General features: G+C 46.3%; 1 protein-coding gene across 1 annotated transcript in view; it reads left to right on the top strand.

The window, feature by feature from the left end:
• Positions 1-8,314, top strand: part of LGI2 (leucine rich repeat LGI family member 2) — a 30,514-nt gene extending 22,200 nt beyond the window's left edge. Inside the window, 1 exon segment of the mRNA XM_035726386.1 lies at positions 2,932-8,314. Within this exon segment, the coding sequence (XP_035582279.1) occupies positions 2,932-3,749 (818 nt within the window). The 3' untranslated portion in view covers positions 3,750-8,314.
• The last annotated feature ends 8,061 nt before the right edge of the window (positions 8,315-16,375 follow it).

Here is a 16,375-nt window from a genome sequence, read left to right as displayed (position 1 = left end):
TGGCCATGGGAGTGTTGACATTTTAGATTGTGACATTTAGATAGGCCTCGTGAGAAAGGTTGTTTGGAGAAGCCAAGTGGGACATGAGGAGTTGATCCATGGGGACAATGTGAGGAGGAAGCAGTCCAGACAGAGGCAAGAGCAAGTGCAAAGGTCCTGCGGCGGGTGGCTATCTTTCCTGTTTGGCTCCTCCAGGGGGCACAACGTTTACCCCAGCAATGCCTACCTTTAAGAACACTGCCAGATGGTTTTCAAAAAAGATTGCTCTACAAGGAAACATGTTACTTAAAATAATGAAAAGCTAGAAATAACTGCAATGTCCAACAGTAGGGGATTTGTTAAAAATAGGATACACCTGTACAGTGCAATACCTTATAGTATTTAAAAATCAAGTTGTAGAAGGTGCAGTAGCAGGGGAAAATGTTCACAATGTCATGGTCAAATAAAAAAAAGTAGGTTATAAAAAGCCCATGTATCCTATAAGCCCAAGTTTATTTATTTATTTATTTTTAAAGATTTTTATTTCTTTTTTTGAGAGACAGAGAGCATGAGCAGGGGGGAGGGGTCGTCAGAGGGAGAGGGACAAGCAGAGCAGGGACCCCATGCAGAGCTCGACCCCAGGACCCTGGGTCCGTGACCTGAGCCGAAGGCAGACGCTTAACCTACTGAGCCACCCAGGTGCCCCCCAAATTTATTTTTAAAAAGCACATTTGAGTATGTGTGTAGAGTAACGATTAAGGAAGTACATCAAGACGTTAAGTGTTATTTCAACTTTGCAGTACAAGTAATTCTGATTTTCTTTTTGGTGCTTTTTGGTCTGTTCGCAGCTGAGTGTAAACTGGAGCCAGACTACCCAGATTCAGATCCCAGGCTCTACCACATACTAGCTGTATAAGTTACTTCACTTCTCTGTGCCTCAATTTTACCCTTTACAAAATGGGGATGATGCTGATGATGATAGTACTGGTCTTATTGGGTTGTGTTAAGGATTAAATGAGTGAATACATGTAAAATGCTTAGTATAGTGCTCGGTCATAGTACACACTATAATTGTTACCTATTATTTTTGTAAAATTTGCTTTGGGGAATGTTGAAAACTTTTATACTCAGGAAAAAAAAGGAATAATTAGTTTAAACAAAATAATTTGTTTAAACAAAAGAAAGGAACCAAGTTCTTGCAAGAAGGCCAAAATAGTGAAAGAGAAAAGTAAGTATCACTCTAAAAACTACCCACTGGCTGCCCCCAAAGTTAATACTGAGGACAGGAATTGGATAATTACCCTGTAATTTACAGACTAAATTCACTTTGGTCCAATCGCCTAGAAAATCAGGGGGGAAAGAAATAAGTTTTAATCCAATGACCTAGTTGGAGGGTCAGTCCTCTTTGGGTTGTGGGTGGTCCATTGCTCGCTGGCCGGCTGAGGAGGCTGGGGGACAGTCTGGGGGTCCGGGTGCAGCGTGGGAGAAGACTGTAGGCGGTGGTCCAGACAGAAGACTTCCCCTTTTCCAGCAGAGTTCCGGTTCTGGGCCGCCTGAGCTAGATCATTCTCGTCATTGACCATTCTTCAGGTACTTACGCAGCGCCTGTTATAGGAGATTTTAGAGGGGCGAGGTCAGGACAGTCGTTTCAATTAGCCAGTAATGATAGCTACTAATTGTTGACCACTTCCTGTTTGTGGGTGCTGTGTTCTAAAAACACCAGGAATTTTCTCACTTAGACTTTACTGACCCTGGAAGGTCAGCGCTAATAGCGCCTCATTTTATAGATGAGGAGCCTGAGCCCAGACAGTTAACTGGCACAGGGCCAGAAAGCTTATACGGTATGGGCTGCATTTCAAACCCTGGGCCACCTGGTCTAGAGTTACAGGGCTTAACACTTCTCTGTTCCGTCTCTGCCTCTGTTCAGCTTCCTTTGGCTCCAGAAATCAGAAGGAGCCAGATATCTTCATTACATTCTTTTCCTCCTGTCTCTGAGACCTGACTCCTACCTTTTTACCCTCCCTTACCCCCATGCCAGGAACAGAAGCCCATCTGTCTCATTCCACTGTCCGGAGTTGGGAAATACTTTTTTGAAGAACATGAAGACAATACCTTTGGTGTTGGTGCCTTCCCTGAATTGTACTCCGGCCTCTAAAGATACCAGAGACCAGGAGACCAGCCCTTAATGGAGACACATTTTTTTTTAAGTTTTTAAAAATGTTTTAATTGTAGGGAAATATGCAGAACATAAAACTTACCATCTTAGCCATTTTTAAGTGTACTGTTCAGTAGCATTAAGTGCATTCACGGTGTTGTGCAAACAATCTCCGGAACGCTTTTCATCTTGAAAAACTAAAACTCTCTATCCATTAAACACTAACTCCCCATTCTCCCCCAGCCCCTGGCCCCCATCATTCTGTTTTCTGTCTCTCTGAATCTGACTACTTTAGGGACCTCATGTAAGTGGAGTCAGATATTATTTATCTTTTTGTGACTACCTTTATTTCACTTAGGATAATGCCCTCAACGTTCATCCATATTGTCATGTGTCCTATGTGAGGATTTCCTTCCTTTTTAAGGCTGAGCAATGTTCCATGTGTGTCTACACCACATTTCGGTTATCCATTCATCCATCAGTGGACACTAGGGTTGCTTCTACCTTTTGGCTATTGTGAATAATGCTGTTGTGAACATGTGTGTGCACATCTCTTAGAGACCCTGCTTTCTTTACTTTTGGGTATGGACCCGGAAGTGGAATTGCTGGATCACATGGTATTTCTGTGTTCAGATTGTCGAGAAGCCGCCATGCTGTTCCGTGCGTCGGCTACCCCATTTTCTCACATTTCTTTACATCTGTCCGCATTTGCCAGCTCACGAGGGTTCCAATATCACTACGGAGGACCATTTCTCCCTGCGGTGCCCTAATGCCCTCTCGTTTCTCTTGGGGCACAGGTCAGTCCATTGTGGGCTGTAAGGCCATCCTCATCGACGACCAGGTTTTCGTGGTGGTGGCCCAGCTCTTCGGCGGCTCTCACATCTACAAATACGACGAGAGCTGGACCAAGTTTGTCAAATTCCAGGACATTGAAGTCTCTCGCATTTCGAAGCCCAACGACATCGAGCTGTTTCAGATTGAGGACGAGACGTTCTTCATCATCGCAGATAGCTCTAAAGCTGGTCTGTCCACGGTGTATAAATGGAACACCAAAGGGTTCTACTCCTACCAGTCTCTGCACGAGTGGTTCAGGGACACGGATGCAGAATTTGTTGACATAGACGGGAAGTCGCACCTGATTCTGTCCAGCCGCTCCCAGGTCCCCATCATCCTCCAGTGGAATAAAAGCTCTAAGAAGTTTGTCCCCCACAGTGATATCCCCAACATGGAGGACGTACTGGCCGTGAAGAGCTTTAGGATGCAGAATGCCCTCTACCTTTCCCTCACCCGCTTCATCGGGGACTCCAGGGTCATGACGTGGAACAGTAAGCAGTTTGTGGAGATCCAGGCTCTTCCATCCCGGGGGGCCATGACACTGCAGCCCTTTTCTTTTAAAGATAATCACTACCTGGCCCTGGGGAGTGACTATACATTCTCCCAGATCTACCAGTGGGATAAAGAAAAGCAGCTATTCAAAAAATTCAAGGAGATTTATGTGCAGGCACCTCGTTCCTTCACAGCTGTCTCCACTGACAGGAGAGATTTCTTTTTTGCATCCAGTTTCAAAGGGAAAACAAAGATTTTTGAACATATAGTCGTTGACTTAAGTTTGTGAAGAGGTGACTGGTGAATTTAAGAGACACATAGTGCTAGCTTTCACAAGAGAGGCCCGAGAAACAAACACAAGGCCAAGTTCAGAGCTCCGCAATTAAAAACGCACTGGGGAAATAGAAATTTTCAACATTTTAGAACTCACATTTCAATCAGGGATTGCTTTTATTGGCTAACTGCATGACATGTCCATTCTCCCATTTCAAAAGACATCTTAAAGCCTGTTATCTCTGAGAAAAGAGTGGAGCATTAACTCTTACCATCTAGAAAAGTAATGTGCTTTTTTCTTTTTCTTTTTTTTTTAATGAGGAAGGAGGAAATCGGATAAGATGGGGCGGTTCTTATGATGAAATTAAAAAAAAAACAAACCACCAAACTATGGGCCCTTCTCATTCCATTTCAGCAATCTTGTTGGGTAAGAATGCTTAAAGCCAAAGTCAGCTGAAAAAATTTGCTGATGATTCATTTAAAAATCTGATAACACTCAGCAATACTATTTTGAGTCATTTCAGTTTCCTGAATGCCCCTTCATAGCAGAACGTTGGCTGTTTCATTGGCTCGGGCGATGCTCGTGATGGGGGGTGTTCACAAAATAACGTTGGGCGTTGCTTCCTTTGCCACAAAGAAAATACTCTGCTGACACGCGTCCAGGCCCAGCATGGGCCATAGGCCCATGAGTGAGACAAAGGCGGTTTCCCCTCTTCCTTGTAGTTCAGAGCCCACCCCGTGGCGCCTGGAGCAATATTGCTTTTAGATGCCCTCCATGACTTGGCTGCTTCCCTGAACCCATTCTTTGAATTTGTGGGTAACCAGCAGACAGGCCAAAGACTGAACGGTGCTTTTCATCCCATCCTTTAAAGCAATAGAACAGGGCTTTCCAGCTGATGAGCATTCGGTAGAATTTCTGAAGCAAGATTTTGTGGGATCAAAGAGGACTTTACACAAGTCTCGTTGTACTTTGAAACCTAGAGGTGGCCCTTTGATTTGTGCATGTCTGTGCCCTCTGGGCAGCTTCCTGTTTCGAGTCATTGAGTACCAGCCTACCTTCCTGCCTCCCTGCCTTCCTCCCTACTCCTACGTCGGTCCTGCTTTGTTGATGTGCTGTTGCTGCCGCCGCCAATGCGGACAGGCTGGGGCACCACATTGCAGAACCCAGGGTGCTCCTGACACCGGTGCCCCTTCCTTTCCCAGTAGTTTAGCCGAGGAAAACCCCCTGGGGCTCACACCCTGACGTGGGACCACATACTGGCAGGGGGCTCATCCTGAATAGGCTGGGGCGGGGAGGGGGGCGGGCTCGGGCTGATCACTGGGGACCAGCTTTGGAGCTAGACACACAGCATCCCACAGACCAGGTCTGCGCTCAGGGGGCCAGAGGGTCTATTTCAAACTGGCCTTCTCTGGTGTGGATTATTGGGAAGCCCATGGGGTCTGGTTTTGTGGAAGCTTCCCAGTGGATGCTCTGCCTAATTAGCTGGTTCTCTTGAAGTGGATTTTAGGAGTGACTCTGAAAGAGCCCCCCAACAGCATCTCTGGTAGCCCCCAAGTCAGCACAATCATGTTGTACTGGAGTGTTATTTTTTAATGATCATTTGCCAAGTCATGAGTTGGTAGATGTTTTGCCGCAGATCTGAGCACGGTGTTGTTTCGGGTTGAAGCGATGCAGATCAAGGCAATGAGTAGCCTCGATGCTGGCTACATTCGGAACTGCAGACTGCGGGCTTCCAGCCTCAGACACCGGGGATTTTAAAGAACTCGGTCACCCACACGGAGTATAGCGTTGCTGCTTGAAGCTTTCCAGTAGGCACCAACCGAACAGGAGAAAAGTGGCTTGTTTTCATTTTTGAAGCATCAAAATCCAGATTCTTTTGCCTTCCCGGTTGATTTGCATTGACTGCAAATGCCCAGATCCCTGCATCATCGGTGGCTGAAAGTGGGACAGCTCTGCTATTCCTCTGGCTGTTGAGATGGGCAAGCAATTCTTTCTGGCACATGGAACCCCTCAGGCAAGCCTGGGCGGAAAAACAGGCCCTTGGCAAACAAGGTAGGGGGCATTTCGGCAGCCCTAGCACTTGTGCGAGCTCGAAATGATGTTCCCGAGTCCAGCCACTTGTTGAGAAGGCAACCTGGGCATCTTTTCGCAGGGCTGCCCATGGGGAAGCATCACTGGCTCCACAGCTTCCCCTCTGAGGGGGTAAGTGGCTGGAGAAACCGTTGGCATTCACCGTTTCCAATAATGAATCTGGGAAACTGGGAAGCCCGGGGTATGGGGCTGGGGACAGGGGTGCTTGCTGAGTCCAAGGGAGACATTGGCCGGTGGAAGAAAGATCTAAGGAACCGTAGGTGAGGTGAGGGCAAGAGGGCGGGTAGTCCATGCGGCTGCAGCCAGGTTCTCTTTTCCTTCTTAAGAAATTAGACAAGATCAGAATCTGCAGCCTCCAAGAGTCTCGGCACCGAGGGAGGAGGTATTTGTTCTGGCCGGCTTGCTAAAGGAGCATAGATGTTCTTGGCGTGAGGTGGTGGAAGCTTTGCTTCATTAATCTCACTGCTTCATCCCAAGAATCCCTCCAGTTTTAAACAATTTCTGCAAGAAGGTTTTCCCAGTAATAATGTAAGACAAAAGAACACCACCAACAACAAAACCCCCCAAACCCCAACAACAACAACAGAAACCCAAGGCAGAGAGACACGTGGGGCCATCACCTGTGGAGCGAGTTCTGGGAAGGGCTGCTCTCGTCCATTCCTTTCCCATCACCCATGGGTTGCCTTCTTGCTAGCTTGTTTCTTCTTTACAGTCTCTGTGGCTAGGGCTAAGTCCCCCCACGTAGCCAAGTGGCCACACCACACAGCCTTAAAGCGTGGGATCAGGAACCGATCTCTCACGAAGACTAAAAACGAGCCTTTGGTGTGAAGGCAGGGTGTTCTCGGGCAACGGATAATAAGCCCACCCTGCATTTCAGCAAAGCTTTATGTTCTTTCAGTGTACATTTGTGTCCATCTCATTTGTTCATAAATAGTTCAGTTTATTGGTGGGCGGGTATTCTAATTTCAGGAGAATGAAATCGGCGTAAAAAATCTAAGTCAGTTGCCTGCTCGAGATTATCCAGTAGTGAGGCAAAAGCAGAGCTTTGCCCCTGCACAGCGGGCTTTGTATTTTCTTTGTGATACTCTGACATGCCTTCCAAATGAAGACTTTTTTCTCATGATTCAGAATATAGCAGTACCTTGAGATAAAATAAAAAATACAACAAATTATGCATAGCCAGAAGGAAAATAGAGTTGAATAGACACCATCTCATCAGCTGGTCCCTTTAACAATTAAACGCTACGGGATCGCTATTACACGTGAGGCCCCACTCTTGAAAGTCTTCCAGAAATTTCAGATAGTGTTCTGCTCTAAAGAGGATTTCTAGCCGGCAGGGCTGCTTCTCCACACACTCCCCCCGACCCCAATAGCGATGGGGCGATGTTGAGGTTGAGACACATCTGGTTCTTGTCACAATGTCCACAAGATAAACAAGAGAGTTCTATCAGGGAACAACTAAAAACTCGAATGCACAAGTGATGATGAATTGCTCCGGGTCATAATCAGCCTTTGGGGAGCACGCTGAAAATGCCAGTGTTGCATTTTTCTTCCCCATGGATTGAGAGGCTGTGTATTTTTAGGAAAGAAATCAGCGTGGGATGCTGGAGGTTTGGCTGCCAGGAACACTCACGATGGAAATTTCTCTGACCTGGGGTATAATGAAAGAGAGATGAAGGTCTGCAGGAGGGGAGTCTATCTGCATGCCACCTAAAGAAAATCTCTTTAGCCAGCTTCCTGATTCTTCCGAAAAGGTGTCAGCCCCTCTTCTGCAGTTTTGGAAGAGAGTTCTTTAATTAGGCAGTGGCCAAAGATTCTGTTGAGCAGGGCTCTGAAGTGGAATGCAATAATCTAGTTGTTGACGCTGTGAGTAAGGTGGTCCAGACTTAGGACAGTCTAAAGGGAATGGGCAGAAAAGCAGGGCAGATGGCTGTGGAGGAAACTCTTTTGGGAAAGTAGAAATAAACTGGAAGAAAAAAAGATCATCATGATTTCCTTTGCCTCAGCCAGGCAAGTAGAGGGTGGACCAACTAGGCAAATTAACAGCCAGTTATTAACGAAGAGAGCCCATTGTAATGCTAATTGAAATAAGAATTGTGTTGTAAAACTACTGAGATCTAAACCTAGCGAGGCACTCTTATCCTTAACATTATTCCATTACTTGTATCAGAATCTACCTTTTTCTCTAGTAGGAAACTATGCATTCCCTATCAATCCCTTTGACTATCAGGAATGTATAAGAACTGTGATAAAATAAGCCAATATGCCATTTGGTACCATTTTTATGTATCTTAGATGCATAACTTAGGTAAAATAAGAATAATTTATATGTATATGAAAGCAAATTTTGCAGTATGCAAGCTACAATGGATGCATTTAAAGGCTGGATATATATTTAGCTCTTTTTTGGTAAATACAGTTAACAAACAACATGCCTCTTAATTCGATATATTCTGTAAGTCTATGAATAAAAAGTAGCTCACGCCTAATGTGGCTTTGATCTCTGGTCTGCTTGAATATGGATGTCCACTCGGAGTCACAGAGCTGAGGGACTGATGGGCTATTGTGGAAGGGTGGAGTTTGCCCATTTATCTTTGTGGCTTACTCCCTGTTTAAATGGAAAATGGGTACCGCGGCGGACTTTTGCTTCTACTGGCAAACTAAAAAGTCACTAAAAAGTCACTGAGGTTCTTTACAGCCACACCTCTACCTGATCTGCCAAATCATAATCTTGACAGACTGACAAAGAACTCTAGGGATCTTTGGGCATCTGATTCTGCATGGTGAGAAGATGAGGTTCCGAAATCCCATTGATTGGGTTGAACCATGAACAAATTGAGGACAAGACTTTTGTCTTGTTCTCTGCATGTCTGGGCTCTCACCTGGTACACAGCAGGAGTGCAGTGCAAGTTTGCCTCATGTCTCCATGTCTTTAGACCCATTAGGTTTCATTGGACAAATGAAGGGTCAAAAACTCAAATCACATATGACTGTGTACTTACTGTGTATCAATTACTTTGATATGCTGTGGAGTTTTTTAAGATCTCTGAGAGCAGAGGGGCGTCTGGGTGGCTCAGTTGGGTGTCTGCCTTCGGCTCATGTCATGATCACAGGGTCCTGGGATCAAGTCCCACATCAGGCTCCTTGCTCAGTGGAGAGCCTGCTTCTCCCTCTTCCTCGGCCCCTCCCCCTGCTCAAGGGCTTGCGTGCTCTCTCTCTCTCTCAAATAGACAAAATCTTTTAAAAAGTACAAAAGCAGAGTTCTTGGCCTCAGGAGACTTAAAGCTAGTTAGGAAAAGTCACACTTGCTGGAAGCTATAGTTACAACACTAGGTCTAGTGTTTCTGCATCACGCAGCAGTGATGAAAATTGCTGACTGTGCAATGAAACAGGTAGTGGTGATAACCAATTATTTAACTACTGGCATGGCATATGTGTTGAATTAGTGCTCTATTGCTGTGCAACAAAAGACCACAAATGTCGGGGCTTAAAACAAAGCATGGTCATTCACTCACAGTCCCCGTGGGTCAGGAGTCCTGGCACAGCTAGGCTGGGTCCTCTGCTCAGGGTCTCATGATGTCAGCCAGACTGTGTTCTCATTTGGAGGCTCAACTATGGAAAGATCTTCTTTCAGCCTCATTCTGGTTGTTGGCAGAATTCATTTCCTTGCGATGTTGGGACTCAGGACCCTGTATTTTCTCCATCTCTTGACTGGGGGGCCTCTTTCAGCTTCACGGGGGCCACACACAGCTCCACACCGGTGGCCTTCCCCACTGATCCTCTCATGACAGAAGTCTTCTGCAAAGTCATCAGGAGTCCTAGGTGTGAGATCCCATCACCTTTGTCCTATTCTGTTAGTTTGAAGCAGGTCATAGGTCCTGCAGTCACTCAAAGTGGGTGGGGGATTATAAAGGGGTCCTTTATAAGGGGTCCCCTTAGGGTGTGTCCATCATAGGCACCAAGCAAAGAGAATGATGCCCAGCTGATCAGGTTGATACTAGCCATAAACAACCATTGACTTAGGCACAGTGCATGCCAGTGAAATATGAACTATGAATACAGATCATAAATTCATAGGAAGAAGGGTCGCTTCAGGCCAGAGCAAGTATTCTTTCGACCAGGATAGAGGGGAGAATGGCCTGGTTCCTTTTCATTATCGTTCTACCACTAAATTGTTGTTTTTCTATTTGTGAAGTACAGAAAACTGAATTTTTCCAGACCTGCAAGTCAGAAACTCATTAATCCCAATATTTCAGCACATTTCATCTTGGAGCTAAAATGCTGTGTAAATTGCTCAGTCTCGACCATGTGGTCATTAGCAAGGCAAGTACACTTATTTTCTCTATTTCTCAGAGAGCTAATTGAGGATTGTCTAAGAAGAATTGGAGGCATGAGTAATGTGTCACTTTCATTGATCACCTGTTCTTACAATTGGCTCCTCTCCCCGCCTCCCAGACAGGACAACCCTTTACTAACCAGAGCCTAATTGGCACAAATGACTTTTTCCAGCAAATTGGTAGCAGAGCTGAGACGCCAGGCCTGGGGTGAGCCCCACCTCTTGGTCTTAGCTCCAGGCAGCCTCTTGTTAAGCCTCAGCTTCTGCCTTCAGCCAGGCAACAAACCAAGGCAACACAGGGAGAGGCCTACAGGATTTTAAGTGCTATCCCCAAATTCCTGGCACTTTCTGAAATCTATATGTGAGCCCTGAAGAATATTCTCCTGCATTTGTCTCCAGGTGTCTACTCCAGGAAGTCTACTAGAGACCAAGAAAAAAAAAATACAGCTAAGTTCTTTCATCTTGCAAGACACGTTAGGGCAGAGGTTCTGTCCAGCTCTGCAAGCCCCACCTGAGCCCTTGCATCAGCCCCAGAACTGACCCAGACCCTCACTGGCATCTCCAACAGTAGGGCTGAGAGATCCCTGCTTATGTCACCACGCCCACTTAGTTCGGTCATCTCCCTGTTTGCTTTCAAGGGTTGTGTGGGCTGAAGAGCATGTGAAAGTAAGGTTGGGGCCTCCAGAGAAAATAGTAGTCTTGACACTTGTCCAGGCTCCCAGGCTCCACTCTGCTCATTCCTGATGTGATTTACCCTGGATCTCCTACACTTGTTTCTTCTAACCCATCTAGGCATTCTGGGCACATGGCAACCCCCAAATATTTTTATTTCAAGTTTACATCTTTCCTCTGTCCCTTTGGATCATAGCATCTTCTTGGCTCATAAATCATGTGAAAATCCAAATGAACTTTTTTCGCTTGATTCTTTCCAGTACCCACTGTGCGAACAGTGCTGTGCTAGGTCCCGAGAATACAAATATCTTAAAGAAGATACAAAAGCATTTGAGAGTCTTTAAAAGCAATGCTTCCTCGCTATTTTACATTTGTGGTGGGAGTTCTCAGGGAATGTAAATGTAGCCCGAGTAAATATTAAGACCCAGGCGATTCAGTCTCACCACAGTGCAGAGTTTAATGAAACAACCCCCAAACAAGGGAGTAATTACAAGTAGCTCTGGTCTCTCCTTGTGTCCCTGGAAGAAGAGGAAAGCTTGGTCATAACCCTCCACATGCTGCTGCTGCTGCTTCTTTTTTTTAAAGATTTTATTTATTTATTTGAGAGAGAGAGCGAGCATGGGTGGGGCGGGGGGCGGGTAGAGGGAGAGGGAGAAGCAGGCTCCCCCCTGAGCAGGGAGCCTCACTCGGGGCTCTATCCCAGGACCTTGAGATCATGACCTGAGCCGAAGGCAGATGTTTAATTGACTAAGCCACCCAGGCGTCCCCCGACATGCTGCTTCTTAAAACCAGTCTCCCCCAAGCTTCCTGCTCTCTAACATCTCACATTCTGCAGCAGCCCCTCCTGACCCTCCAATGTCCAAAACCCCCTCCCATATGCCACTGTTCCATCCACTGCCTGGCCTCCGTCTCATCTCTCCACATCAGTTTTCCTGGGAAGACAGTGGAGGGGAAAAAGGTCTGAATCTTCAAATGTTACTATATTTTATTCCTGCCATAGCACGTTCAGTAAATTTTAAGATTCTTCTGCCTTTGCTTCTCTTTTTCTGCACCGTGTTACCCATGGTGGTTTTAAAATGTGTTCACAAATTCTTTGGGGCCTGGCATTGGGGAGGTGGAGACTGATTTCCCTCCCATGAATGCAAGCTGTACTCACTGACTTGTTTCCAAGGAACGGAATGTGGCTGAAGTGTCGATGGGTAACTTCTGAGAATAGGCCTTCAAAGGCAAGGGGCTTCCCTCTGGCTCTCTCTTAGATAGCTCACTGGGGGAGGCCAGCGTCATGCTGTGAGGCTGTTCAAACAGCTGTTGAGAGGCCCACATGGAAGGGCCTGAGGCCTCTTGCCAACAGCCAGCACCACGGTGTGAGTGACCCACCTACGAGGTGGGTCTGTCAGCCCTAGTTGGGCCTTCAGATGACTACAGCTCTGGCTGGCATCTTGACTACAGCCTCATGAGAAACCCAGTGCCATTAAGCCACTCATGGATTCCTGGCCACAGAGGCTGGGATAATAAGTGTCTACGTTTTAAGCTGCTTAGTTTTGGAGTAATTTGTTGTGCAGTGATGAATGACCTATACACCATCTTTAATGGCTTGTAGGAATGAGAGTGCTGCCAAATGAACCCTTAATTGGAGAAAGTTGAGGAACCAGCATACACCACCCCCACACCCCGCACACAAGCCACATCACACACACACACACATATTACACATACACATGCACACACACACACCACACTACACCCTACACCACACACACCCACTGCACCCCCCAACACACACACACATACACCACACTATACTACATACCACACTGCACACCCCCTTCATTTCCCACTACACACAAACCCCACGCTACACCACACCCCCACCACACCCCTACCACACACACATTATACCATACACTGCACACCCCTTTACTCGCCACCACACATACACACCCCACACTACACCACACACCATGTACACCCCTACCACCCCCCCCACACACACTACACTATACCACACACCACACATACATCCACTTCACTCCATACTACACACACCCCTTACCACCCCCACCCCCCACCACACTACACCACATACCACACACACACATACACACCACAAACATACATACATACACACTCCACCACTCCCCCTGCCCTTCATATGCATTGTTTGAGGGACAGGCACCATTTCCACAGTACTCACGGAAGGGTGAAGGCATTTAAGCAGAGTCTTGACTGGGAATTGAATATGGAAGAGGAATGTAATTGCCTTGGCTTCCTTGACCATTCCCAAGAAGATTTCTTATTGACAGTGAGGCTTCTGGCCTGTGTTTTGTGGGTTGTGGCTGAAGTAGAGAAAGGCAATGATGCTCTGAAGACCATCCAGGGTACCTCAGAGATAGCTTTGTCGACTCCCGGGCTTGGAGGTAAGTTGGTCACTAGCTGCTATGGACTGAATGTTTCTTTCTCTTAAAATTCATATTTTGAAGCCTAAACCCCAATCCCCAAGGGGATTTGGAGGTGAAACCTTTGGGAGGTGATTAGATTATGAGGATGAAGCCCTCATAAATGGGATTAGGGGCCCCTATGAAAAGAGGAGGAGACATAGGATCTCTTTCTCTATCTGTTCTCTGTCATGTGAAGATATAGGGGAAGGTGGCCAACTGCGAGGTAGGAAGAGGGTCCTCACCAGACACCAAACCTACCAGCACCTTGATCTTGGACTCCCAGCCTCCAGAATGGTGAGGAATAAATGTTAAGCCACGCAGTCTATGGTGTTCTGTGATATCAGCTCAATTAGACTAAGAGACAAGCTCCTATTCTCCATCTGAAAACTGTACGCATTGAGAAGCAGTAAAATGCCAGAATAGCACCTTTATTGCTGATGGGGTTTGTATCAGAAACTGTGACTCCTTACCCGCGGGCAGGTGGGCTTCCGAACACTCAACCCTGAAACAGACAGACATCCCCGGTCAAAGACGTACAGTATGGAGGAGCAGGGGACAGCCCTCTTTGTGGGCGCCGCAGGAGGGGGAGGATGAGGTTGGCTTCAGTGTGCCCGTTTCTCTGGGTGAACTCACCAGTCACATCAGGACGCCCACCTCGTCTCAGCGGAGAGAGGAAGTGCGCAGGTTGTTGTCAGAAGTACGTTGCTCCTGGGGGTCCCGCCGCATGGAAGGAAACATCAGGAGTAGGAAAGAAGTCTTTTCCCTGCTCACATCAACAACTCAGGACAGGGCAGTGTTTCTGTATCCGTGAGCGGATCTGGGGACCAAGGACTCCCTATTTCCTACCTCTGTGTATAAGTCATCCACAGAGACCAGGAGAATATATTTTTTCCCACTTGCAAAAGATCTTTCTGGGATGAAATAGACCCATAGAAGAGGAAAATTGGCCAGGCCTGAGAGAGGATGTTTTCTGTGGGTGATGGAAGTTGGTGGAGCTTAGCAGATCTCTCTTCTCCTGTATAACCCCCTCCTAGTGTGTTATTCGCTACCTCATCAGCCTTTTCGCACTGAATAGCCCCCAATACGGTGAAATATAATGTCATTCCGGGGTCCCAAAAGACGACGCAGGTCAACTTCAAGTGTCTTTCAGTAACATAGGAAGTCAGGAAAAATTTTCTGGCATTTCATATTTTCAGCAAAGTGGAGTATCTGCTCTACTTACTAAAAATGACACTCTCTCCCCACCGTTTCCATCTGCATTTACGTTCTGTGCATACTGCTGAGGTAGCTTTTTTCCCCTTATGTTTACTGCCAACCCATTTGCATTTTCTGTCACAATAAATAACCCAGTAAAACCCTCCAATGAATAGGTTCTAGCTCTGGCTCTTTCTAAGCCTGGAATCACGAGACAATGATTTATAGTCATGATGGCCCAGGGGAATGGAAAAGTGGACATTTGCAAAGGAGTAATAAGTGAATTCAAACAAACACTCGATGGTTGTTAGGGAATTAAAGACATGCAACTTCTAGAACCATTAAAGTCATGGGTGGTTAAAGGAGGCCATGGCGGGAGGCCTCTAAATGGAGGCCTGGGTCTGCACGGGTCACCACTGTTTCCCTAGCACCCAGTGTGTCGCCTACCTAAAAAAGTTTCCCAATTCATATTCTCCGGAAAAATGCTGTTTGAATGATGGTTGGCATTTGTTGAGCGTTGGGCAGAGTGTTACATGCATGAACTCATTTATTCTCGTGACTCTTCTATGAGGCAGGCACCCTCATCTCCCCATTTTACAGATGAGGAAATGAAGGTACAAAGAGGTTGAGGGCTTCCCTGGTCACACAGCTAAAGACTGGCAAAGCCAGGAAACCATGCATGGCCCAGAGCAGTTGGGTAACTTGCTCAAGTTTGTACAGTGAGTAAGACCTGGGATAGGAACACAATTAGTTCGACTGCAGAATTGGGTTTAAATTGCGGGATGCCCAATTGAATCTGAATTTCAGATAAACAAGTATTTTTTTAGTCCCAAATATTGCATAAGACATATGCTAAAAAAAATTATTCTTTGTTTTTCTAAAATTCAAATTTAACAGAGCATCCCATGTTTTTATTTGCTAAATCTGGCCACCCTAACCCAGAACCCACTCTTTTAACCGCTGCACCGTACCGTCTTCAAGATGCTCAAAGTGCAGTCAGGGAGAATGAGCCCCTTCTCCTTTTAGTTTGTATGTCTGTATCATTAACATTGCGTATAACATATTTGCATCTGATCCTTATAACAAAGGGGCAGGGCCAATATTATTATCTTCTTTTACAGATGAAGAAACTGAGACTCAGATAGCTCACATCACTTGCCCAGGGTCACACTGAAAATACTAAGCATATCTAACCCTTACATGGCACTTGCCCAATGCCAGGTACTGTGTAAGAGCTTTCTACCTGTTGTTGTTGTTGTTGTTGTTTTAATTTCATCCTTGCCAATTCTGCAAGGTAGGTCCAATCATTCTCCTACTTTCACAGATGAAGCAACAGAGGCACAGAGGGGTTAAGGAACTCACCTGGGTCCAGAGACCTGGTTCCTGTGGGCCTGAAATCCTTTGGAAGCCCTTGCTCCAACATCGTTGTGTTTTAGCTGAGAAGCCAAGGCCCAGAAATGATGTATGTATTAGCCACAGCTCTCCAGAGAAGCTGAAACAATTGGAGAGAGAGAGAGAGAGAGAGAGATGATAGATTTATTAGAAATTGGTGCACATCATAATGGAGGCTGAGAACTTCCCAGATCTGTCGTCCGAACACCTGAGAACTGCAAGAGCCAGTGGTGGAAGCTCCGGTCTGAGTCTGAAGGCTGGAGAAGACCAGTGTCCCAGCTCCAAGACCATCAGGCAGAGAGCATGAATTCTATATTGCTCAGTCTTTTGTTCTATATAGGCCTTCAGTAAACAGGATGAGGCCCCCTCCATACTGGGGAGGGCAGGTGCTTTGCTCAGTCTACCGATTCAAATGCAAATCTTATTCGGAAGCACCCTCACAGACACACCCAGAGATAATGTCTAACCGTACATCTGGGCACCCCATGACACACAAAATTAACCATCACAGCGTGTGT

Source organism: Zalophus californianus, chromosome 2 (assembly GCF_009762305.2).
Source record: "Zalophus californianus isolate mZalCal1 chromosome 2, mZalCal1.pri.v2, whole genome shotgun sequence".
Classification (NCBI taxonomy): domain Eukaryota; kingdom Metazoa; phylum Chordata; class Mammalia; order Carnivora; family Otariidae; genus Zalophus; species Zalophus californianus.
The sequence above is the reverse complement of the archived record's forward strand: the minus strand, read 5'-3'. Positions and strand labels throughout refer to the sequence as shown.